Source organism: Physeter macrocephalus, chromosome 13, assembly GCF_002837175.3.
Source record: "Physeter macrocephalus isolate SW-GA chromosome 13, ASM283717v5, whole genome shotgun sequence".
Taxonomy (NCBI): domain Eukaryota; kingdom Metazoa; phylum Chordata; class Mammalia; order Artiodactyla; family Physeteridae; genus Physeter; species Physeter macrocephalus.
In genome coordinates, this window is record NC_041226.1 from 78222511 (window position 1) to 78248901 (window position 26391).

Consider the following 26391-nt stretch of genomic DNA (forward strand, 5'->3'; position numbering starts at 1 on the left):
CTCCCGCCGCGGAGCACAGGCTCCGGACGCGCAGGCTCAGCGGCCACGGCTCACGGGCCCAGCCGCTCCGCGGCACGTGGGATCTTCCGGGACCGGGGCGCGAACCCGCGTCCCCCGCCTCGGCAGGCGGACTCTCAACCACTGCGCCACCAGGGAAGCCCCAGCTTGTTCTTGATTCAATATTCCCTTTACCGAGACGAAGATACGATAAGTGGCTTCTGATGGTCTTATCCATTCCTAATTTTGTTTACTTTCTTTTCTGGATAGAACTTAACATGTCCTCCTCAGGAACGTTAATTTAGAAAATAATTGTATGCTGCATAAAAAAGAAGGCGAAGGAGCCTCTTCCGTTAATCATCAGGCAGCCCCACGGAGTTTCAGCATAATCAGACCCACAAACACCTCTCACACAGCCTCTCCAGGCTGCACACTGTGACAGGGTGACAGTAAATATTCCGACAGATGAACCTGAGGCACTTCCGGGTCCTGAAACGCCCTCTGAATTGTTAAAGAGCTGTGAGCATCAGTGTACTGTCCTCCTGGCACATAACTTCACTTTCAGACGAGGTCACATGCACAGATGTGGGGGCTTGGGGCTTAGCCGTATCTTTTTGTGGGACACAGTTCACCCCACGACAGAGAATAAGGAGAGATCTATTGTGTCTGTCTTTACTTTTCAAAATTATTCTCAGTCTAAGAAAACGTATCATCATCACCTCCAAAACCAGGCACTGTTTAAACACTTTAAGGAGCTGTACGTCAATGGGATATTTTTGAATAATTTCATCACTAAGGATCCTTTTCTGAAAGAAAAATTTTAAAAAGGTATTAATTTAAATTACTTTACATGTTTTTTAAAGACAGCTGAGTTCTTCAAATTAGTCCTGTGTAAAAGCCTTCTGAATTTTAAGTGTTCACTAAAATAGTAAACCAAATTGGACTAAGGTTTTTACACCTCAAATTAGGTAAAATATATGTAGGTTGCAGGTTGATTTCATGCTTCATGGTAGTCTAGATTTTCTTAAATGATCAACACGTAAAATAGTTGTAATGAGTTTATTGTACAGGGAATATTGTATTACTACTTTTAAGGTTGATAGATGCTGTATATTTCCTTTATTGACATTATTGCTTATACTTTTATAATTTAATGCCAACTCCTTGATCAGGGATGCAACCACCAATTGTAACAAAGAAAATACAAGTCTCAGTTTTATGAAACATCAGCTACAGAAAGTCAGGATTGTTTCTTATTTGGAAGAAATTTCAATTAATAAAGAACATTCTAACCTGGGCTTTCAGTCCAGGGTTTTTTCCCATCTGATTACTTATTTAACAGTATAATGGTTCTAAGTTCCCCAAGCCCCTGTTTCTCATGTGCTCCCTTGATTCCAACTCTGTTGACTGTAGACCAAGTCTCCCCCCTTATTTCTTCCCCAGCACTTGTCCAAATCTGAAAGCGTCCTTTCCCACTTGTTTGGTTGTTGTCTGTGACTCCTCTTAGGATACAGGTTTGCTGATGGCAGAGCGCCTGTCTGTCCGGGTGCACAGTAGGCCTGCGTTCAGTATCTGTTGGATTACAGACTGAGAAGTGGCCCTGGGGGGCGATCACAGCGAAGCAGACATCATTCAGTTCAGGGAGGGGACTGTGTGAACGCCTCAGGAACTCATTCATGCCAGCAAAGAACACCTATTATTGAGAGTGTACAATAGTCAAGGAAAGTTATCGACATTTAGCTCTGGATTATTGTTTGTAAATTAGAGCCAGTTCTCTTCATGATGAGAGTTTGTGTGTGCTAAGGGTAGAACCATTATCTGCTTCCTGAGTGTGGAGACTGGCAAAACAGAAACGTGCTGAAGGGTCTACAAAGGTAGGAGGACCCAGAACCCATGTGTGGGAAGGGAAGAATAATTGGCTCCTTGTCTTTTCTGTGCCTTGAAGACACCCAGGCATATTGAAGTGGACATTGAAACTTAGTAACAGTCAGAGATGTTTCCCAATAAATATGCCAAGGCTGTGTTATCTGCTTGGGAAAGTTAAAACATAGGGTGAACACAAAGAGATGGAAAATACATTAAGATGTTGGCATTTCGTTTTTTCAAACCTTGATTTTAAATAGACAAACAAATAAATAGTTTTCATCTTCATTGATGTCATCGTCAACTATCCTTAGTATTATACTCTCAGTTCTTTTAAAAGTTTCAGAATGGCCATCATCAAAAAGTCTACAAATAATAAATGCTGGAGAGGGTGCGGAGAAAAGAGGACCCTCCTGCACTGTTGGTGGGAATGTAAATTGATACAGCCACTATGGAGAACAGTATGGAGGTTCCTTAAAAAACTAAAAATAGAGCCACCATATGATCCAGCAATCCCACTACTGGGTATGAATCCAGAAAAAACATGGTTCAAAAGGATCCATGCACCCCAATGTTCACTGCAGCACTGTTTACAATAGCCAAGACATGGAAGCAACCTAAATGTTCATAGACAGATGAATGGATAAAGAAGATGTGGTATATATACAATGGAATATTATTCAGCCATAAAAAAAGAAATAATGCCATTTGCAGCAACATGGATGGACCTAGAGATTATCATACTAAGTGAAGTAAGTCAGACAGAGAAAGGCAAATGACATGATATCCCTTATATGTGGAATCTAAAAAAAAATGATACAAATGAACTTATATACAAAGCAGAAATAGACCCACAGACATAAAAAACAAACATGGTTATCAAAGGGGAAGGGGGTGGATAAATTAGGAGTTTGGGATTATCATATACACACTACTGTATATAAAATAGATGACCAACAAGGACCTACTGTATAGCACATGGAATTATACTCAATATTTTGTAATAACCTGTAATAGAAAAGAATCAGAAAAAGAATATATATACATATATATATATATATATATACAAAACTGAATCACTTTGCTGTACACCTGAAACTAACACAACGTTGTAAACCAACTATACCTCAATTAAAAAAAAAAGTTTCCGGGTATTCCACGGCAGTCCAGTGGTCAGGACTCGATGCTTTCACTGCCGAGGGCCTGGGTTTGATCCCTGGTTGGGGAAGTATGATCCCGCAAGCCATGCGATGTGGCCAAAAATTTAAAAAAAAATTTTTTTTAATGAGAAAAAATGAAATAAATTAAAAAAAATATTTCGGAGTGCTTTAATTGATTGCATCTCCTTTGAAGAACAGCATCTTTTAGTGCAAAGAGCCTGGGCTTTGGAGATAAGCCAGTTGGGTTTAAATGTGAAAAGGCCTGCAGCAGGATTTAAATGAGGCAAAGTTGGAAAAACACCTAGCACAGTGCCTGGTACACAGTAGGTACTTGAAATGGTGATTCCTCCTCTTGGGATCCGGGAAGCCTGGGATCTTTGTTTCTTTTTGTCCCCACTTATGGATGGGGAAAGTGAAGTTAAGAGGGGCGTGGAGATGCCAGTATCAGGTTCAGGACTGGGGACCGTACTTTGGCCTCCCGATTGAGGCACCGTCCGCCTATAACACCCCCGGCATTACTGATCCTGGAGAGTGAAGGCAAAAGTAGTGCGGGGTGAAAGAGAGACTATTTGGCTGTATTAATTAATCAGCAGTGTGCTTTTGGTGATTGCTGATTGAAGGCACGATGGGCATTTCTGGGAAGAGATCTTATTAGTCATATATTGATAACCACTTGGGTGGGCAGAGTGAGAGTGGGTGCTGGAAGTTTCTGGAAGCCAGTGGAAGGGCATCTGGAGCACTTGACGTTCTTGAAGGAGAGGGAGGTTTATCTCTTCCACCTCCTTTCATCTTGAACAAAAATGGGTATAGTTCTGTAAAATCCTTTCACTGCATATTATGTTACATATAATCTGCAAACATATATATTTTTTCAGTAGCGAAACTTTTTGGAAGACCTACTCACATAGATTTCTGGAAAGGTGGAGGATCACAAGTATACTTCCAGTCAAGAATATTTCTGACATAAAATATTTTTAAAAATGTACAAGTCTTCAGAAGTCAAGAAATTAGTAGAAACTTTCTGTGCATGGACACGTGCATGAGTGAGTCAGAAACATTTTTAACTTCAAAACCAATCATTTTCCTTCCATTATTCCAGTTTCATTTTAAACACAACAGAAAGGCCTGCATTCTCCCCATTCAGAAGAATAATGGAGTCTCACAGAAATTTGAATTTTTGCTTGTTTTGAATTTTTGGTTGTTTTCTTCCATCTAAAATCTCCTTAAAGATGGACTTAGAAAAAAATCCTGCTGATCAGAAATTCTTCTAATCCACAGCAATTTTATTCACTGCTGGAGATGAGCTAACTAGGATGATACAGTTTTTGAAAGATGAAAGGTATTGAAGTCACTCTGTGATGTGGAATTTGATTAGTTCTGAATGCTGCTTTAAATTAAGCTTGTGTGTTGGCTTGAACAAGTGGGCATAAGGTCAGTCTTTTCTCTGAGTATAGAAACTTGATGGTCAGAAGGTCACCACTTAGCCCTCCATTTTCACCTGATATTCCATTAGTTGGTGACCAGAAAATAACAGTGGGGACAGCTATGACAGTTTATTTCCTATGTGTACAGATTTTTAGAAATATTCTCTTGAGCAGTTAATTACTTCAGGGTTAATATTATCAATAACAAATGGAACATGTTTTCAGCATTTTGCTTAAGAAGGAAAAAGTAGGAAAGAAAATTTAATAGTTAAGACCTCAACTTGAAATTACCACCTGATTAAATACTCATGGAGAAATGGAAAAGAAACCACACCACCTCATTCTAATTTTACCATCACCTTCGGGCTTTAATGCCACTAATGGAAGAGGTATTTTGAAAGAGTCTTTCTTTATGCACTTTTGATAACTTTTCTAGAAGGTGTCTAATGAGACAACTTTTCTTAATAAGGTTTATTAATTTTGAGATTTTTTTAAAGCATTGATCATCATTCTGACTGACTAAATTGACCACTTACAAAATTTATAGGAATAAAGAACTGCAATAGTGGTTCCATTTGTTCAAGTAGATTTGCTATATAAAACCCAAATTGGGAGACCTCACATTTTTTGCTTTTAGAGGCTGGACTCTGGAATAATTAACAGTAGACTCTTTCCACAAAATTTGGTTTATAGTTCAAATGGAGGGAAAAATTAAATTCATTTTCCTTCCTAAAACTGCTATTTTTTTGATCCCCAAAATTATCGACCATGAATTCTTACTTCAAAGTGGAAAACTATAGTAATTCACAGTTGCATTTAAAATTCAAATACATAACTGTTTACTGACCATTCGTAATGATAAGAATAAACCTAAATTCAAATAAAAAGAATACCCCAGAAACAGTAGGATTTTCAGCATGCCAAATATATGGTCCTAAGTTCTGGTTAACACTAGATTCTGAATTTCCAATCCTATCTTTGAAGCACAACTGGGGTTGTGATTCCCAAATTGCATACTTTCATCATTTCTCTCGTACAGTGAACGAAATTTCAACATGTATTTACGATGTGGGTTATTTTTGCTTTTGCTTTTGTAATGTTTAAAGGCAGAAGAGCAAATAATGACTCCTTGATATGAGTCCTACTAATACATGTGAGGTCACAATAAACCAGGAAGATGACTGGACGCTATTCACATTGCGCCTGCGTTACTTACAGACACATTACTTATTTCCTCCCTGACTAGAATGTAAACTTTATTGTTGAAGGACCAGTATCATTCTCTACCACTGCACTACAAACCACGATTTAGCTCCCTCTTATAATTCCAGTATATTAGGTCTTGAAACCTTAGTACCATTCTGTATATTCAATTGTATCTTCATGAATTCCCGTAGTATTTGCCTTTGCTGCAGTGAGTTTCTTCCAGTGTTTCCAGCAGTGAGAGACCATTGTCTGTATCTCTTGTCCTTAATTGTGCAGCTATAAAAACCTTCTGAGCTGTTTGACAGTAATACTTGCTAATGTCTACAGCAGAGCATTTAAAATCAATGTCTACTGATATATACCCGAGCAATATGTACCTGCAAATTTTGAGACGTTAATCAAGAAAATTCTAATACTTATTCTGGTGGCTTTGTTATAGGCAAGGACATGTCTTGTTTCAGATTATATTTGTGCACAAAAGTATATGTTGGGTCAGGAACAAGGTAAGAATGTCCCCCCTCACCACTCTCTTTCCACACCATACTGGAAATCCTAGCTAATGTAATAAGAAAAAGAAAAAAACGGTACACATATTGGGAAGGAAGAAATCCAGCTGTCTTTGTTGATTTGATTTTAGAAATCCAAAAGAATCATCATCAACAACAACAACAAAAACTCCTGGAACTAATCAGTGATTGTAGCAAAGTTTCAGGGTATAAGGTTAATATACAAAAGTCAATCGCTTTCCTGTATATCATCAATGAACAACTGGAATTTGAAATTAAAAACACAGCACCATTTCCATTAGCACCAAAACAAAAACACTTAAGTATAAATTTAGCAACATATGCACATGATCTTCGTAAGGAAAACTACAAAACGTTGATGAAAGAAAGCAAAGTAGATCTAAATGGTGAGACGCTCAATGTTCAAGAGTTACTTTGTGGATATCGACAGAAAGTTTGTATGGAGAGTTAAAAGATACAGAATAGCCAACACAACACTGAAAAAGAAGAACAAAATTGGAGGACTGGCCCTACCCAACTTTAAGACTTACTGTAAAGCTACAGTAATCAAGACAGTATAGCACTGGTGAAAGAATAGACAAATAGATCAATGGAACACCAATAGAGAGCACAGAAATAGACCCACATAAACCTAGTCAACTAATCATTGACAAAGGAGCAAAGGCAATTCAATAGAGAAAGGATAGTCTTTTCAATTAATTATGCTGGAAAAACAGAACATCCACAGGCAAAAAAACCACGAATGTAAGCACAAAGATATGAAAAATAGCTCAGATAGATCATAAATCTAAATGTAAAAACAAAACTATAAAACTTTTAAAAGAGAATAGAGGAGAAATTTTACGTGACTGTGGGTTTGGCAATGACTTTTTTAAAAAAAATAAATTTATTTATTTTATTCTTGGCTGCGTTGGGTCTTCGTTGCTGCGCGCAGGCTTTCTCTAGTTGGGGCGAGCGGGGGCTACTCTTCGTTGTGGTGCGCGGGCTTCTCACTGCGGTGGCTTCTCTTGCTGCTGAGCATGGGCTCTAGGCACGCGGGCTTCAGTAGTTGTGGCTCGCGGGCTTCAGGAGTTGTGGCACGCGGGCTCAGTAGTTGTGGCTCACGGGCTCTAGAGCACAGGCTCAGTAGTTGTGGCGCACGGGCTTAGTTGCTCCGCGGCATGTGGGATCTTCCCGGACCAGGGCTTGAACCCCTGTCCACTGCATTGGCAGGCGGATTCTTAACACTGCGCCACCAGGGAAGCACGGCAGTAACTTTTCAGATACAACACTAAAAGCACAATCCATGAAAGGAATAATTGATAGGCTAAACTTCATTAAAATTCAGAATTTCTGTTCTGTGAAAGACACTGTTAAGAGAATGAAATGATGAGCCATAGGCTGGGAGAAAATATTTGCAAAAGACATATTTGATAAAAAATTGTTGTCTAAAATATGTGGAGAACTCTTAATATTCAACAGTAAGAAAACAACTCAGTTTTAAAAATGGGCAAAATATCTGCATGGACATCTCACCAAAGAAGACAGACAAATGGAAATAAGCATATGAGAAGATGTTCCACGTTATAAGTCACCTAGGAAATGCAAATTAAAACAAGGATGAAATACCACTGCCCCTGTTAAAATGGCTAAAATCCAAAACACCAACAACACCAAGTACTGGCGAGGATCTGGAGCAACAGGAACTCTGATTTATTGCTTATGGGAACGCAAAATGGTCCAGCCACTTTGGAAGATAGTTCGGCAGTTTCTTACAAAGCTGATCATAGTCTCACCATATGATCTGGGAATCACATTCCTTGACGTTTACTCAACTGAGTTGAAAACCACATCTGCACGTAATGTAGACATAAATGTTTATAGCAGCTTTATTCATAATTGCAAAAAGTAGAAGCAACCAAGATGTTTTTTAATAGCTGAATGGATAAACAAACTGTAGTATATTCATGCAATGGAATAGTATTCACTAATTAAAAATGGGCTATAAAGCCATGAAAAGACAAAAAAGCAACTTTAAATACATATTATTAAGTGAAAGAAGCCAATCTGAAAGGGGCACATACTGTGTGATTCCAACTATATGACGTTCAGGAAAGGGCAAAACTATAGAGACAGTAAAAAGATCATTGGTTACCAGGGGTTGGGGGAGAGGGAGGGGTGAGTAGGTGGGTCACTGAGTTTTAGGGCAGACTATTCTGTATGATACTGTAATGGTGCACACATGACATGTAAATTTCTCAAATCCCGTAGAACTGTACGACACAAAGAGCGAATACCAATGTGAACTACGGACTTGAGTTAATAATAGTGTATCAATATTGGTTCATTCATTTTAACATATGTACCACTCTAGTGCAAGATGTTAATAATAGGGTAAACAGCGTGTTAGGGAGGGGAGAGAGAGGGTATGTTGGAACTCTCAGTGCTTTCTGCTTAATTTTTCTGTACTTAAAAAATTTCTCTAAAAATAAAGTCTATTATTTTGTTTTTAAAAGGTCTGTGCTTGAAAAGAAGCTCCATTATTATTTCTTCTAATTAATATGTGTAAATTTATGGAACTGAAACTAATAATGCCATTTGACAGAATCCCTTTTCTTTTCTTAACCAGCCAGAATTTATACATATATGCTAGAGAAATCCAGACTTGTTTCACAACCTCTTGGCCAGAGCAATTTTCTCATCTTCTCCTTGTTGATGGATGGGTTATCTGCTGAAGAAAAGTATGGACTCCACCTTAACAATTTATGTGCCCATCGGTAAGTGATTATGCATTTTCAGTCTGGTAGTTCTGCCTTCAAATTGTGGTTGCATTTTAGCGGTCTTAAATTTTCTTCTTATTTTTCAGAGAAGAAATGGTGACTTCTTTTAGGAGAATAATTGGATATACTATTAGATTAGAACTATCTGTATAACAGCATTATTACCGTTTTTGAGTGTTGAGGTGATGTTTTGCGTATGTGTATTAACTTACGTTTCTATTTTCCTAGTTTTCAGATCAGAATAAAAATTTAGCCCACATATAAACTTTTATATTCCTTTGCTGTATTTTGGATATAACATTAGTTATGCATTCCTAATTTTCAGTAGTCTTTTGAAATAATGGGACATAATATTTGAGCAATTATGATTCATTAGTAACAGATGAGGTTACATAACGGCTTAAGATGAAAAATACACGTAAACTTGGGGGCTGATTTTCTGCAATGGAGGAGGAAAGTGTTTGTTCAAATGAGGATGCCTTGGTCAGAGGAGGGCCACGGAGGGGAGGAGTCTTAAGACAGTGAGCTGAGGGGTGTCTTTGCAATGTGTGCATTTCCACCGGCTGCCTGATCCGGTGTGTCTTCCCACAAGGACTGGTCCAGATTTGGATAGGATGGGAACGCGCCAATAAGGAGAGTAAACCCCATTCAGAGGAGAGATAGGAGAGAGAGGGAGCTGGCTGAGCGGGTCCAAACACAACCGTGAATTCCTGGCAAAGCGGGGAGGAGCTGAGCTCTGAAAGAGACGTGGATTTACTTCAGATACCTAGTGACACCTGATTTATTGTTTCCTGGCTGTTTGTTATTGGATTCAAGAAGAATGGTGTGAGTGGTCATGATTTTATGAGAACTTTTGTGAGAGAAAATAAAGGATGCTTGGGGAGGAGAGGAGCATGGCCCGAGGACCAGTCATGCTGTTTGAGAGTTGAAGGTGGAGAGCTGATTGGACAAGTAGGTGGAGATGTCAAGTGCAAGCTGAGAGATGGGGGATTTTCCAGGGGCGATGGGGTCTTAACGGAGTGGAACCCCTAGACCTGTCCGAGAAGGGACAGAACGATATCTGTGGTCGCCATTGTCTGGGTTGGCGGGGGGGGTGAATGATGTGGGGTGTGGGACCGGGGGAGGGGAATGAATTGGCCGTATTCGAAGTCACTGTTACATGATTAACAGCTGTCATTCAGTTTCTTTGAAAATATTACATCCAGAAGTATAGATACGCTTTATCATGTCAAAAAGGAAACATGAAGTAAGAAGGCCTTATCAAAATTGTTTTTTATTCAAAGTAAGAGACTCTTTGGAGATGTACTGTCCCCCCAAAACAACAGAAATTCAGAAGAAGAAAACACCGATATCAAAGCATGATTGCCTAGACGAAAGTGATTTAAAAATAGAAATTCTAAGCTACCAGAGCATTAGAAATGTTTTTTCTTAATCAAATCCCTTCATTTCATGAAGGAGAAAATCAAACCCAGAACCATAAAGAGGTCTCTACTGAAGTGAATATATTATACAACAGCAGTATTGAGAAACCCCATTACTTGGAATTCATTTTTTGTTTTTCTACATCGCACATCTCTAACGGGAGGAAAAGCCTCAGGCTGCGGACCGTGGGGTAGGTGTTCAGGGTAGCCTGAGAGGAAGAAAAGTCTTGGAGTTTTGTGTTCCTGATCTTTCTTATTAGCAAAAGCTCAAAGCTGATAGCAGACCATTGGCTTCGGTGCGTCCGCGCGTGTGTGTGCGTGCATGTACATGCGTGTGCCCGCGTGCATGTACATGCGTGTGCTTGGCACTGCAGACGCGGAGCCACTGAAGAACAAAAGGCAACAATCTAATCCAGCATTCAGAGAGACAATTCAACTTCTTGGTCTGTGGCTTGGACCCCTCTTTTGAAGTGTGAGAGCGTGTAGGAGAAAACAAGCATTTCTTTATTGACCTCCATTCCAACATCCGTTTCTCTTTGCAAAAGAGTGTTTGGAATCACTTAGGCTATTTAGAAAGTCAAACGTCAGGGGTTGCTTTGTGAGAAGCTCCGACAGGAAAGAACTCAGAAAAATCATGAATAATTCAAGTCCCTTGAACAAAGAAGTTATTTTATTAAAATGAATTATAAATATCTAATGGGTACAAAACAACATTCCTCAATAAAAATGTACACCGCCACTCCGGATTCATAAACCATATCCATTGGAACATTTGTACAATGAGAATTCCACAGGCAAAATATTCTTTCATAATAAGACAAGCTGTTTTGCAAGTTACAATGCATTGTACATCCCAGTATTTTTGTGATTTGTGTTATATGGATCTTCTAACAGCTACAGTATTCGTGGGTTTTCTCACTTTTACAGTGCCGGTCAGGCTTGAGGAGCTCATATTTGTATGATATTTGAATTTGGGTTGGGGTTTCATCTTTGCTTAGTAATTACACATATTAGGTACCACAGTTTTGGAAATGGTTTGGCTGGTTTACAATCAGTAGTATAAAGTTGAACTTGTTAGCCTTGTAACCTTTCACAAACTCATGATCCTTCTGCGTTTCCTCCTTGAAATCAGTATTCATGGGTAGAGTAGATCGCTATGCATATAAAAATATAAACATAAACAATATATAAATAAATCTGTATAAACAATATATAAATAATATATAATATTGCTTATATATAAGCAATAGTATCACACCTACTTATCTGATTTTATTTAAAAGATGTTGATATGTCTATTAAATAGAACAAATCAGCACCTGTATTACCATCTGAATATTCCTTTGCTTCTTCAATACTTATTCCATGATATAGCTTGTCTTGAAATTTTGATGAAGTATGTTGAGTCTTAAAGCAAACGTTACAAAATCTTGCAAGCCTGCCTCCTTCAAATACATCTTTTCTTTATTACTACCACTTCATTACCCACATGAAACATAAAGTAGGCATGGAGCAGGAATTGCGAGCTGAAGGCATATCCAATGTTTATCACGTGTCCTTACATGATTAGCACTCCAGAGAGAAGAAAGTATTGTTGTAACTAATGCTGCTGGAATTAAAGCTACAAAAGTGTTTTTTTTTTTTAACTTTGACTCTGTTTTTGGAACTAAAAGTTTTCAAAGTCTCACATGAAAATTTATGGAGGTTTATTTCAGTGTTAAATGCACCTAAAAATACTTCCTTGTTTGTAAAATTGGAACAGTATCTAGAACAAGCAGATAGCACTCTCGCTTATGGAATAGAAATGGTACAGATATAGACATCAGCTCCTACAGCTTAACTGAACGAAAACAATATTTATAACACTTTGCATAAAATCTTCCTGGACAGATTGTTTAAACAACGGCAACAAGAAAAATGTCTATAGGTCTCAACATTTTGAGCAGTGGCAGTAAGGGTGCATTGGTTGAGAATTCCCACTAGATGGCGCACTCTCCACAAAGTTAGACAGGAGCAAAAAAAAAAAAAAAAATCCATCGTTAAAGGTTTCTTTTTTATTTATGGTTCGTCCTATGATTTACTTTTTCTTTTTCCTGGCTGTTTGTTTTTCAAGTTTTATTTCAAAGAATTTTAAGTAATACTAACATTACATCTGGGCAATAAATGTCATTTATGTTGCTGGGAATTGAGAGTTAATGAAAGTTAGAAATAGTCATTAATTGCTTATCTGCAACCTACTTTAAACAGCTTTTATGGGTGTAGTCCCAGAACAGTTGGGCTCTGAAGTACAAAGAAATTATTCCTAATCTCCCTTCATATTGAGTAATGATGGAAATGATTGTGGTGCTACTTAAGAACATTCTCAGCAAAGGTCAGATTTTGAATTGTAAGCTGAGAGCAAGCGATGTTTGACTCAGTGCATGCATGACCTGTTTCTAACCTTGTGTGTAGTGAAAGGAAACTCTGACTCACCGAGTACTTGAACTTGTAAGTGCTGCCTGGGTACACCTGTCACAGTAGATGCTGCAGCAATGAACTCTCAACGAATGTTCAGTTTTTGCTAAGGATTTATTACGTGCGTTGAACTTAAGTTGAGAAAGACACCTAATTTTTAAAAAGGTAAGGGTAAACTTAAGTATTCTTTGAGGATGATCTTGTGATGTAATGAAAGATTTACTCAGTACACGTTTTAGGCATGCAGACTTGAAGGTGCGCTCCCAAGACAAAGATTTGCGACAGGAGGTATTATATTTTTTTTCTTTTTTTAAAAAAATTTTATTGAAATATAGTTGATGTACAATATCATGTAAGTTTCAGGTATACAGCACAGCGATTCGGTTATACATGTATATATATTTTTTCACATTCTTTTCCCTTATAGGTTATTACATAATATTGAGGGTAGAAATCACAGATATTTTCACTTCATACTATGGTAGTCATAGATATCTCCAAATATTATTTATGCTCTCGCTGCTTTAGATTTACAGTAGTTATGAGACTTGTGGCTAGATCTTGTTTTTGTTTGTTTGTTTGTTTTTAATTTAATTTTTTTATACAGCAGGTTCTTATTTATCTATTTTATACATATTAGTGTATATATGTCAATCTATAATCTATTTCTAACTGATTCTATTATTAATTGTTATCTAAATGATAATCACAATCGTAACATATGCAGCTTACGGAGCACTTACCATAGGTCGGTCCCTCTCCTACTTCTCCCTTGTCTCGGCGAATCCTCGCCGGTAATTAAGCAGAAGGTGCAGGACCGCGTTCTCATTGGATGGCCCAGGACATGAGGATGGAGAGGTCAACCAGGAGCCAAGTTTGACTCTTGGCCATAACCCTGTATTGTCTCTGCAGCAACGCTGCCTATAAATAACACCAGCTGCCTTAGCACCTTTGCATCAAGGAGATTTGAAAGAAAATGAGAGGGAAAGCACAAGGTCAGTCTGTATGTGTGTTTTTTTATTTACAATCGGTTTAAGCAAAACTAACTTAGGACATGCTAGAGTCTGTTCCCTCTAACTACCATAAAAAGCAATTCTGGGTCATTTCTTTAACCAGTAACATAAGAAAAATTTTGAAGTGCATTCATTACGCTAGCTGAAGGTTACGTTGAAAATATAAAGAGGGTTGGATCACCCCTGCCAATGAGCAGGTAAATTTCACTTGTGAAAAGCCAGCAGGAAGAAGTCAGGGCCCATGGCTTTCTAACGTCCTTCCATTCGTGAATTATGTCCAGCCAGCAGCGGAGCGGGGAGAGGAAGGAGCACGCAGATGTCAGGCACTGCCCTCGGCCTCTAGCTTGTCCTCAGAACCCTACGGAAGAGTGAAGAGCTGCGGTAACCTAAGTTGTGTTCGTAACAAATATGAAGCACAGATACGTGCTACTTAGCCCGTAGCCTTCCTCAAGGCCACGTAGCTGGTAAATGTAGTCAGCGAAAGAGCCTGGTTCCAGACCCAGGTATATTTGGCTTCCAGTTTTCTCTTCATCAGAATTGCCTGATTCCTAGTGTCAGGTGCCCAACTCTCACACACTTAAGAACAAAAAAAAAAGAAAAAAGGAGAAGGACTCAGAGGGTCACATAACTGGAGAAAAGAGAAGTTATGCTTGGGTGGGATAACTAGACCCAGGAACTCAAGGGCTGCCTCTGTGTCTCTCTGTCTGTCTCTGTGTCTCAGTCTCTGTCTCTCCCATTCCCTCTCTCTCTCTGTGTCTCTCTGTCTGTCTCTGTCTCTCTGTGTCTCAATCTCTGTCTCTGTCTCTCTGTCTCGCACTGTGTCTCTCTGTCTCTGTGTCTGTCTCTCCCTCTCTCTCACACACACGTCTGTTTTACTTGGCTTGTGTTTCTAACACGGGGGGAATCTAACACAGGCAGCCCTAACCTTCCACATCTCAGGAACCCTGGACGGAAAGCAGAGCTGTGTTTCTCAGAGACGCCACCTGGGCGCCCAGCACAGGCCGGGCCTGTGTCTCGTTTGCACAGCTTCTCGTCTGTGTGCCTCTTCAATCCCACGCTTTACACTCAGGGCAGATCAACATTTGATAAATTCCAATTTAACTATAAACTTCCTAGCCCCAAAATCTTTAATAAATATTGCTTTTCTGTCATAGCACGTGAAGTCTCCTGGCCTTGTTGCAGGGCACCAGAGCTGAGCAGGCCTCAAGGGATTTAGGGGAAGGGGTTGTTAGCAGGTCCTTCGAGGTTCTCTCTGTAGTTGCTCAGCCTATAGGAGTGGAGGTGAGTATCAGTCAAGTGAAAACTTAGTTGTTTGCTGATTGAAGAAAATAAACTTTCAAAAATCCAAAAATCTAATTTTTAGTATATATATATTTACATATGTATACAAATAAATAAATACACACACACACACACACTCACACACACACACACACACACACACACACACTAATAAAGAACATATTTTTTCCCCAGAGTTTAGGATGAGGGCAGTTGTGGCTTGTGTAGTGTAGCTTGCATAGGTCTGAAAACGTGGCAGTAATTGTTTCTCACCTAAAGGAAGACTTATCCCACCTCAGGACCGCAAGGCAAGCACTCACTGAAAATGCCCTTCTCATCTGCTCCTGTGACCTTCCTCCCTCCTTCTCAGTCTCTCTCTGTCTCTCTCTGTCTCTCTCCCTTTAAAATTATTTCCTCTTAGAAATTACTGTATCGTATTCTAATTTATGAAGAACTGTATCGAGATGCTAAACAGGCAGGGCGTAGAGAACAATCCATGTGTAAATGGGGGCGTGGCTTTCGCAGGCTGCAGAAGCTTGTAGAGGAGACCACAGTCTCCCCAAGTGCTTGTTTGGTGACTCCACTGCCATTTTGGAGGGACTTGTCCCCAGTTCTGTGTGTGTGAATTTGTCTCCTTTCCAAACCCTGTGGCTGTAGCACACAGCACCCCGCGCTCGGCTGTGACGCGTTTCCAGTTCCGTCCGCCCGTATCTGCCCGGCGGATGCAGTCGGTGGTGGTCCTTCTCCCCCAGCCCACCAGCCAGTCTCTCCTGCCCCTTGCACTTAGCAGCCCCACGTTACTGTGCTCACTGGGCCTTCCTCTGGGGCAGGAGTGGGGCGACCATCTCCTTGCGACGGGCCTGCTGAGTGATTCAAGCTCAGAGCCCAGGTGAGGGTTGCTCAGCATCCAGCCCACGTCTGCTCCAGCCTATCCTTGTCCCCTTACTGACTCAGTGACCCCTCCCCGTTTTGCTGAGACATGCCACAAAAATCTCGCTCATCGGCGCTGTCCACACGCACACTTCCCCGTGATCTCCCCAATTTCCTTTGCAGTTCACAGAAAGGATGGCATTGCCAGGGCACAGTGGCAGATAAGATGCTATCCTTCAGCCTGTCGATACAACCACATCACGGAATCGATACACACTAGTAGCTGTTAGCAAAGAGGCACCTGTGCAGCCTGTGAAGTCAAGTCCCGCACCTGCTGACATTTGGGGGGCTTGTCCTCTGCATGGGGTGACTGTCTTTTGCATGTCATCAATATTAGGTGACAAATACGTATAAACTGCTAAGAGCAGTGCACTTAGCTGAAAGGACACAGTTTCAACTTGTTTATTTTTGGCTGCGTTGGGTCTTCGTTGCTGCGGGCGGGCTTTCTCTAGTTGCGGCGAGCAGGGGATACTTTTCGTTGCAGTGTGCAGACTTCTCATTGCCGTGGCTTCTCTTATTGCGGAGCACGGGCTCTAGGCGCGCGGGCTTCAGTAGTTGTGGCACGTGGGCTCAGTAGTTGTGGCGCACGGGCTCAGTTGCTCCGCGGCATGTGGGATCTTCCCGGACCGGGGCTCGAACCCGCGTCCCCTGCCTTGGCAGGCGGATTCTTAACCGCGGCGCCACCAGGGAAGCCCAAGGACACAGTTTAAATCCGCCTCTTGTCGGCTGGGTAATTTGGGAAAATCGGGCAACCTCTCTCTGCTTCTCTTTGCTCCTCCGTGACAAAGGGCTGACCTTGGAGCACTACTGTGAGTGAGGACTGCACAGGCTGCCTCGAGAAGGTCCTAGAAAGCGGCATACAAGGAACAGCAATATTGTTGGTATTATTATAGGAGGCTCTTTCCCATCAAAGTCACGTGGGGACAGCTGAAGGGATAATTGTTTTGAAAAAGATGACAAGCTAGTGTCAGAACCTGAGTTCTTGTAGAAGCGCTGGGTCTGGGGAAGGCTTCTTCCAAGGCTGTGCCTCTGCCCCCATGCAGCTGGGCCCAGGGACCTTCCCCAACTTCTGCTGTGTGAGTCGGGCTCTGAGTCTGTGGTCACTGGGATGAATTACTCGTTTCAGTTATCGAAACGTAATTGGATCTTTTGATGAAAATCAGCACAGCCCTTTTGAAGAGGTGAGGGCGGCTGAGAGTAGGTGTGGGAAGGAGGACAGGGGTTGGGGGGGGGGCGCGGAACACGGCCACAGTGGGTGCTGATGGGCTGAGAAATCAGAGGGTCTCCCATCCGCCCGGCGGCCGGGCTTCTCCGACAGAGAGCACCTCGTTACTGTTACTGAGATACCAGGGAAAGTGCAACCCTAGGCAGAACCTGAGCACTCGTGGAGAACTTCCTGTTCACATTTTCCCTGCGGCAGAAACTCAATTCAGATGCTTCAAATGCTTTGCCTTTCTGTACCAGCTAGAAGTAGAAAAAAAAAAAAAAGAGAGCGATTCTTTAAGTCCAAAACCCTGCACTTATTTAATCAGAGATGATGATGACCCCAAGAAGATTTCGGAATGCACGATTTGTTACAGATGAGCTGTCTCCTCAAGTGGATTCGGTTAGTTCAAACCAGATGTGCGTTGTGCACATTACAGGGTGGGTTCTGAAACTGATACCACGACGTGGATATTTATGTAGGATCCTACGGTAAAAAGTGTGTGTTTATGTGTGTGCACACAAATCTAAGATTACATCCCGGGCCGTGATAAGACGGAGCATTGTGAAGCGAAGGCCGTTTAGTCTTGTAACTCCACAGGGGAATCTGAAAGCGTGTGGGAGGAATAACTAAACTCAAATAACCAACATTTGCTCGCGCTGAGAACTTGATGTTTATCATCTCACTTTATCCACAGCCCAGCCTGACACAAGGTTGAGTGAATCACCCACAGTCCCATCCTGGGAGCATAGGAGTCTCTCTCAAACCCTGATCTCTCGATAACAGATGAAAGATTTTGCAGAAATATTTGAAAAGGAGCCACAAAAGATCACGGTACCCGGAGAAAGGCTCTCTGACACCTGAGGGGAGGCTGGGGCCCCCGAGGGCACAGGTCACAGCTGCCCCTCCTGCCCGGGTACCCGGTAGCCCGCTGGGAGGATGCTAGCTGACCAAAGGATGCAGTTAAATGTGGTTCAGACGGGCGAATTCAGACACAAGAGAAGAGTGAAGAGATACAGGAACTGGTGGTAAAGTGAAGACAGGGCACAGCTAAATGAGTGTCTAAGGGTGTCCAAGTCGGGCGGGATCACGGCACAGGAAGGGGGCTGCTGCCTGCTGACGGGGCGACTGCTGAGGGCTGTGGGGTCTCATTCCCAGCGAGGATGGAGAGGGAAAGAGAAACTGCACCTCTGGGCTGTCCGGCCCCGCCCCGCCTGCCCCAGTCCACCCGTCCACCAGCACCACTCCCACTCTCCCTTCCCCCAAGACCCAGGCTTCTCGGGCCTCTGTCTGCAGCCTTTCCTCACCTTCTGCAGTCTCTGGGCCCGCTCTTTCGTGCAGGTTCAGAATTCTCAGAATTCACGCCAGGCAGTTTGGGATCCTTTGCTTCTTGCTTGTTTGAAGGTTTCTGCCACCCCAGGACTTTGTGTTAACCTCATCGTTAATTAAAATAGATTTTATGGTTACACGAATTACCCCTGAGCCAGACCTTCCCCACCCAGCAGCTGTTTACTCTGATCTCAGAACCCGGGTGTGAAGCTGTTCGCTGTGTCTGTTCGGACAGCGGGCTCTCTCATCACTGAACTCTCTCAGCCACGTGCAGCTTCATCCCAGAATCTCAGAGGAAGCAAAGCCCTTCTCCCGCCCTCCGCCACCAGTTTATGGCCTTGGTTGGCTTGAGAGGAATTAGCATATTAAAACCCTTGCATGCTGGCGCTAATACATAAATCCGATTCTGATATGAAGATATATGTGCCCCCCTGGGCACATGGACATCTCGTAGAAATCTCCAACTGGACGTGTCCCGTCTGAGCTCCTGATCAGCCCAGCCCACCGCCCCCAAACCTGCTCCATCCTCCACCGGCAATGCCGGCCTTCCAGTCGCCAAGACGAAGCTCCTGGAGCCTCCTTGATGCCCTTCTTCTCCCGACCACAGGCGATCCATCAGCTGGCCCCACTTCCCACTCTCCACCGCCGCCACCCCAGGTGTCACCCGCGTGTCTCCCCTGGATGACGGCACAGGTGTCCCTGGTCCCCGTCGGCGACCAGTCCTCAAGGCAATAGCCAGAAGGATTCTTGGAAGCCCTCCTCCGCCAGCCCTGCAGTTTTTCCTCATTCCCCTGAGGGTAGGGAGCCATCAGCGGCCTCCGAGGCCCTGTGATCTGGTCCCTCGGCACTGAGCTCCCTGGTCTCCCCGTGGCTCCCCGCCTGGCCACACCGTGGCCTGCATGTCCTGCTTTGGGTACCTCCCCACCCAGCTTTGCTCTCGCTGGCCCCTCTGCCCAGACGCGCTTCCTCCAGACTCCACCTTGGCTCCCATCCCCTTCCCAGGAGCCCGGCGCCCCCACGCCCTCTTCATGCCCTGCTCTCTTCCCTCCGTAGAGCTCAGCACCTTAACACGCGCCAGGATGTACTCGCTCAGGGTACCCTCGTGCCTCGTCCGCCCCCCACGGGAATTTACGCTCCGTGAGGGTGTGGATGTTCGTCTGAGTCACTGACCAGTTGAACGTGGCTGGAATTGCTCTTGGCACAGACTAGGCTCTGAGTAAATCCTTGTTAACTGTGGCACATCTGAAAGTATCTGTTTAACTACAGTCACTGAGAATGTCTTATCCCCCCAATTTTTGCTTGCGCTCAAGATAAAGAAGGTTTTCAAAGTGATGCCCTGGCTTTCCTCATTTGGGTTATTCTTTACCGTAAGCTGGGGCTTTCCAGCACTCATCCTGAGGGTGTTTATTTTCAGACTGTGTATGTGTTCTGACACGGCTGTCTCTTTTGCAGTTTGGACTCTCTGGGCTGCGTGAAACTTCCTTAGAGAACCTTGGAGGAAGCAAAGGGTTTCTGCTGTCTTCACCGTCAGTTTAGGGCCACAGGGTCAAAACGTGTGTTTAAATATACCCAGTAGTCTCTGTGTTTATAGAGAGAAAAGTTCATTTGGATAGGATGCTGGCTCGTCCATATCCGCCCCGCTGGACGCCCCTGCTAAGATGTGCGAGGTGTCCTGAGGGTTTGTAGCCCGTAAGTGGAATCGAAGGAGCTGTGAGTGGGTGGGATTGACCCCCCCCATCGTGGCTTCCTCCAGTCTCACCAGTGGCCCTGTTGGCTGTCCCTCCTTTCCCCGTGTTCCTGCTGCCGCCCTGGGCGTGGCTGTCATCCTTTCTCACCTGACGTTCTTCAAGTCTCCCCAGCACCGACTGGCCCCGTTACCATCCCTGGCCCCCTCTCTGGCCCCGTTACCGTCCCTGGCCCCCTCTCTGGCCCCGTTACCGTCCCTGGCCCCCTCTCTGGCCCCGTTACTGTTCCTGGCCCCCTCTCTGGCCCCGTTACCGTCCCTGGACCCCTCTGTGGCCCCGTTACCGTCCCTCGCCCTCTCTCTGGCCCCGTTACCGTCCCTGGCCCCCTCTCTTTCGGAAGCAGCAGTCAGATCCCGTCCTGCCCACGCCCCTTAAGACCTCCGAGCGTTTTTCCCTGGAGGACAGGATGGAGTGCAGCCTCTTGGCTTCACCCACGGGGCCTCCAGCCCAGCCTCTGCCCCCTCGTCCCCGGGAGACACACGTCTCCAGGAGCAGCTGTGGAGGCCTCGTGGCCGGGCTGAGGGGAGAGTGAGAATTGGGGGCTGAGGACGGAGAGGTGGACACAGTGCCACTAGAAAGGGAAGCAAAGGTGCCGGCTGAGTCTAAATGGCCGTGGAGACGGGAGAGCAGCACGGAGCAAGCACCTAGAGACCGAGGGCCACAAGAAGAGAAACGGGACTGGTGTTTTCTAATGCGGTTTCTGGAGAGAAATAGGAGCAAGACCACAGACGAAGGCTCCCAGGTGGGCTAATCCCAGACAGGCTCTTTCCTCACCTAAAGGACACTCCCTTCACCTTGACAGAGGCTCTGGACTGTATCCAATTCATAATCAGGACACCTTTCGAATTGCTGGTGCCAAAAACATGTAGACATGGGGGAGGGAGATTAAGAGGTACAAGCTTCCAGCTGCAAAACCAATGAGTCACGGTGCGAAATGTGCAACGTGGGGATTATAGTGATAACTATGTAACATCTTTGTACGGTGACAGGTCGCAGCTAGACTTCTCACGGTGATCAGTTTGAAATGTATAGAAATATCGAATCACTGTGGTGGGTAGCAGGAACTAACATAGTGTTGAAGGTCAGTTATACTTCAAAAACAAACAAGCAAACAAACTCAAAACGAGAGCAGATATATGTTTACAGAGGTGAGGGTTTGGGGGAAGGGGAATTAGATGAAGGTGGTCGAGAGGTACAACCTTCCACTTGAAAGACGAGTAAGAGCTAGGAATCTAATGTGCATCAGGATGGGTATAATTCACACTGCTGTTTTTATATGTGAAGTTCAGAGAGCAAATCCTAAGAGGTCTCATCACAAGAAAACATTTTTTTCTATGTCTTTCATTTTTTAGTTGACTTGATGGAGGTTCACTCCACTTATGGTGATGATCACTTATGATGTATGTACATCAAATCATTGTGCTGTACACCTTAAATTTCTACAGTGTTGTATGTCAGTTATAGTTTTATTGAGAAAACTGGAAGAAAAAAATATATTAGAGAAATAATTTATTTCAGATTGTAGTTCTGTCCAGGTTACAGGCACTGTGTTGGAGGCTAAGAATACCAAGATGTAAGATAACCTGTGACTGCATTTCCAGGGTCCTCCTGTGAAAAAGAACCACAACCAGGTGTAGGTGGACTTTAGCCTGTGATATGACAAATGAGATTCAGCTGTGGACCTCAGCCAAGAAACACATCCGGACAGCATGATGCCCTAGTGATTGGAGGAGCAGGCGTTCCCCAGATAGAGAAGGTCCCAGATGCAGAAATAACAGAGCCCAAGGACACTTCGAGAAAATGAGTGTCTTGCCCAAATACCAGTGATTTTCCTACGTGAGGAAGTAGCAAATGAGGCATTATATTTGTACTTGAGCATCTCTTTCTCTTATGCCCTCCTCTACACAGCAGCGAGACTGATCTTCCTCAATGAGTGATTTCCCGCATCCCTCGGGGAAGGTCGAACCTACCTGTGCTCGGCCCTTCCTGGAGATTCTGATGTTCTTGGCCTGGGGCGTGGCCTGGGCATTGAGACTCGCCCCCGGGATTCGAATGTGCCCTAAGGAGAGCCATAGTCTTGGGTGAACCAGGGCTCTGCAGGTGCCGGCCGTCCAGAGGTCCCTGATGACGCCTAAATAAAAGTCCAGCTTGTGAAATGGACTCACAGATAGGGCCTTCTGATCTGGAAATGTAGTTATACTTTACAAGACTTTTGAAATTTCAAAAATTTTCCTTGGAGGTGAGGTCAAACCGGGCAGGGCAAATATTCTGCTGTGTGGAATCATATGAAACAAATGGACTTAATATTTCCCTGGTGCCGGGTCAGGAAAGGGTTGAGCACATCACGGAAATTCGGAGCTACCTGAGCTCTCACACACCCCACAAGGGGGCCTTTCCTGCCTTCTCAGCGATAAGGAAATCAACAAAACTCAGAGGGACCTGAACTCTGGAGAGTCCGAAGCCAGGATGACCTTCAGACCCAGAGTCCGCCTGCACTCCACGCTGAGCTGTCTCTGACTGCCACTGTCCTTTCCACCAGGCACATCTTCAGTAAAGTGCCAGGCATTGCCCAGGAAGCCCCTCGGTGAGATTTCTAGAACTTTCTGTTGTGTTAGGAATCGCCCAGCCCACCTCTGCTCGGCCCAAGGTTGAAGGCGACACTGCCTGTGCTCGCCTTTTGGGTTTCCTCCTCTCCCCAGCCTTCCCGGGAGGATGCCCAGGAAAGAGGGAGGGGAGAAGCTTGAACAAGAGAGGAAGCTAGGATGGATTCCTGAGGCCTTCAGGGGAAAAAGTGAGGAGAGCAGGGGACCAACCTGGAGGCGAGGAAGGGTGATGAAGGGCAGGATGGCCCATCCAAGTGCCAGACACGTCCTCACACGTCCCACCAGTAAATGCGTTAAGGTAATTGTTGTTAACAATTACACTGTATATCATCACGTTCTAGATAAATCTTATACAAAATATTACATATAATTATATGTAATAATATGATTACGGATATACCTAATTTCTCATGCTTTATATTTGAGCAGCAATGTGGCACTCTTTTGGAAAATCATGTTGCATGGAATGTTAACATATAAGAAAAGAATGGCAAGATACATGTAAAGAACTGAACATACGAACAATTGAAAGGGAGAATGGAGTATAGTCTGTTAGGTAAAAGGAGTGTATGTGGACAGCTTACATAGGTTACGTGAGGGACCACACAAATAGCATCTCCGTAAATTGAAAATTCATAGAGCCCGAAGCTGTACTTTTGAACTGAGATGACCTAAAGTAAAATGACGAGCAGAGATGTATCAGGTAAGCAAATGAAAGCTTATACCAAAGTCTGTGCTTTTCATGGAAACACTATATTTCAGGCATTTATAGTATACTTATTAAAAAATTGAGCACATCTTAGGCCATAAAGTAAAGTTTAATAAATTCCCAAATTCAAAAATTGTACAGGGTTTATAGTCTGTCTACAGAGTAATAAAATTAGAAACAAAATACGGAAGTAAGAGCAAACAAACAAAATGTCACTAGAAAACTAAATATTGATCATTGGTAATAGAAATAAAGGGTATAACCACAGAGGGAGTGACACTAAATAAATAAGAATCCTTTGACGTTGACTCTAAAAGAAATGAAAAATCCAATGAGATGAGAACCATAGAAGCAATCTAGCCGGTTTCCATCCCAGAAAGAGGCCACGCCCAGGAAGTTCCTAAGCGAGTTCTTTCAAACCTTCAAGAACAAAAAATTGTTTAAATCATTGCAGAAACTAACGACTGAAGGAAATTCTCTGTTCCTTTTTCAGAAGGCAGATTATGCAGAAGAGAAGCCCAGAGTTCCAATACTCACATGAAAAGATGCACATTCTCACGAGTAATCAAGGAAATGGAAACTGAAAGAATAATTAGGTGCCATTGCACAATGAAAATAGTTGCAACAGTAAGAAAAATCAGATAATACAAAGGGTGAGGCATTCTGACACGCTCCCACTGAGAGTTTAGGTTAGTACAGCCCCTTCGAAGAACAGTGTTTGGTCAAGTTGGACCCGTGTATAACATACAAAGGCAGGTGGGTGTTACTCCACAGGCCACTCTTGGCAATATCTGGACACATCTTTGGCTGTGACAGCCTGGGGAGGGGGTGCTACTGGCTCCTCGTGAACGGAGGCAGAGGGGGCTGCAGAACGGCCCCGCCCCGCCAGGGTGGCCACACAGCAGAGAGCCAGCAGACCCCAGAGCTCAGCGGCCCCGCGGTGGAGAAACTCTGCGTAGGGAAACCCACACGTGTGCATAAAAAACATGGGCATGGGTCTTCCCTGGCACACTTTTCAAAGATGCAAATACACAAGTAGAAAAGAAAAGAAATGATGGTATCTGAGGAAATGAATAAATTAATCAGGTGGTGGTCATGGTAGAGTATTTTAAAATAATATAAATAAATGAACCTAAACTGTATGTAAGAATAGATCTTATAAATCTAAAGTTGAGTTAAAGCAATTTGCTGAATGATGCATATAAATAATATTTATATAATTTTAAATACAATAATATTACATATTTTATAGATACATGTATAATTTAATTTTTAAAAAAACTAGACTGAAAAGATAGACACAAAATTGATCATACTGATTTCCTCTGATAAGGAAGGAAGAGTGAAACGGACAGATGGGGATGTTAACTTTATCTGTGAAATTTATTGGTAACAAACAAAGATTTGAAGTGAATACGTCACGGTGTTGCTCTTTTCACATTGTTGAAGAAGGATCCATTGGCTATCTGTATGTTCCACTCTTAAAACTTTTATCACTGTCAAAATTTTAAAAAGAAATTTAAATCCAGAATATCTGTGCTATCAACGTATCAAAATAACTACCAATTAAAGAAACAAATAGAAATTATCTGACTTGTAGATATACAGGCATAAATAAAATATTAGCAAATAATATCTAGCAATCCATTAGAAGCTACTCAACGATCAGTATTAAGAAATTTATTAGTACTATACATCCGTCACATCAATAAGTAAAAAGAGAAAACTCCATTGACCATTTCAGCAGGTGCCAAAAGACAAAAACATTCAACTCCCAAATCTTTTTTTAAATTGGAAATAAAAGGAGTCTTTCACGTGAAAAAAATTATTTATCTCAAGGCCTAGGTAGACATCATATTTAGTTGTGAAATAAACCCAGATTCTTTTTAGCATTGATCCTAAAGTTGTAATCATTGTGATCAGAGAAGAAAATTCAGAGGAATAAACATGATCAAGGATAAGACAAAATTACCATTATAAGTAAAATGAAAGCTCGCCTAGAAAAATCCAGTAAATCAGTGGCAGAGTATTTTCTCTAATAATATATTTCAGTAGCGTTTTGAGCTACAAAACAAACATATGCAAAAATAAAAAGATCACATATGTACCAGCCATAACCACTTAGATAAAATAGACGAGAGAAGTAGTCCTTTTAAAAGAATGCTGCTGAACTATAAAATCTCTGTGACTAAGAATGACCTAATAGAGACATTCCCTCGTGAAATGCAGTCATGGGAACAGGGACTTCGGAATCATAGGGCCCCACTGTGAACACACACACACTTACACCCAGGCACGCTTAAACACACACCTCCTCTTTTACCTGAGCATCTCTGTTTTACCTGTTTTATATATTGGAATCCCTGAAGATTCGTATTCAAAGTTTTCATGATGGAAAAAAATTCTATAACGATTGCTCTCAAGCATTCTAGTCTGCCTAAGGATTATTTCTGCATATCTCCATCTGTTCCTGTCCACGCTAATCTCCCCCCAGTTCCCATCAAGTGTCCTGTCCTCCCGCAGCACGAATCTGATCAACCGTGTTCAGTGGATGAATGAGGGAACGAGTGAATGAATGAGTGCGTGAATGAGTGAATGAATCAATGGATGAGTGAATGAATGAGTGGATGAATCAATGGATGAGTGGATGAATGAGTGAAGGAGTGGGTAAATGAGTGAATGAATGAATGAGTGGATGAATCAATGAATGAGTGGGTAAATGAGCGGATGAATGCAAGCCTTGACACTCTTCCTTCTGCCTGCGTT

General features: G+C 42.8%; 1 protein-coding gene across 1 annotated transcript in view; it reads left to right on the forward strand.

Annotated features, from left to right (window-relative positions):
- MYO16 (myosin XVI) overlaps nucleotides 1–26391 on the forward strand; it is a 432588-nt gene that overhangs the window by 184295 nt on the left and 221902 nt on the right. Inside the window, exon 16 of the mRNA XM_024123222.3 lies at nucleotides 8786–8933. Within this exon, the coding sequence (XP_023978990.2) occupies nucleotides 8786–8933 (148 nt within the window). The remainder of the gene's footprint in view (nucleotides 1–8785; nucleotides 8934–26391) is intronic.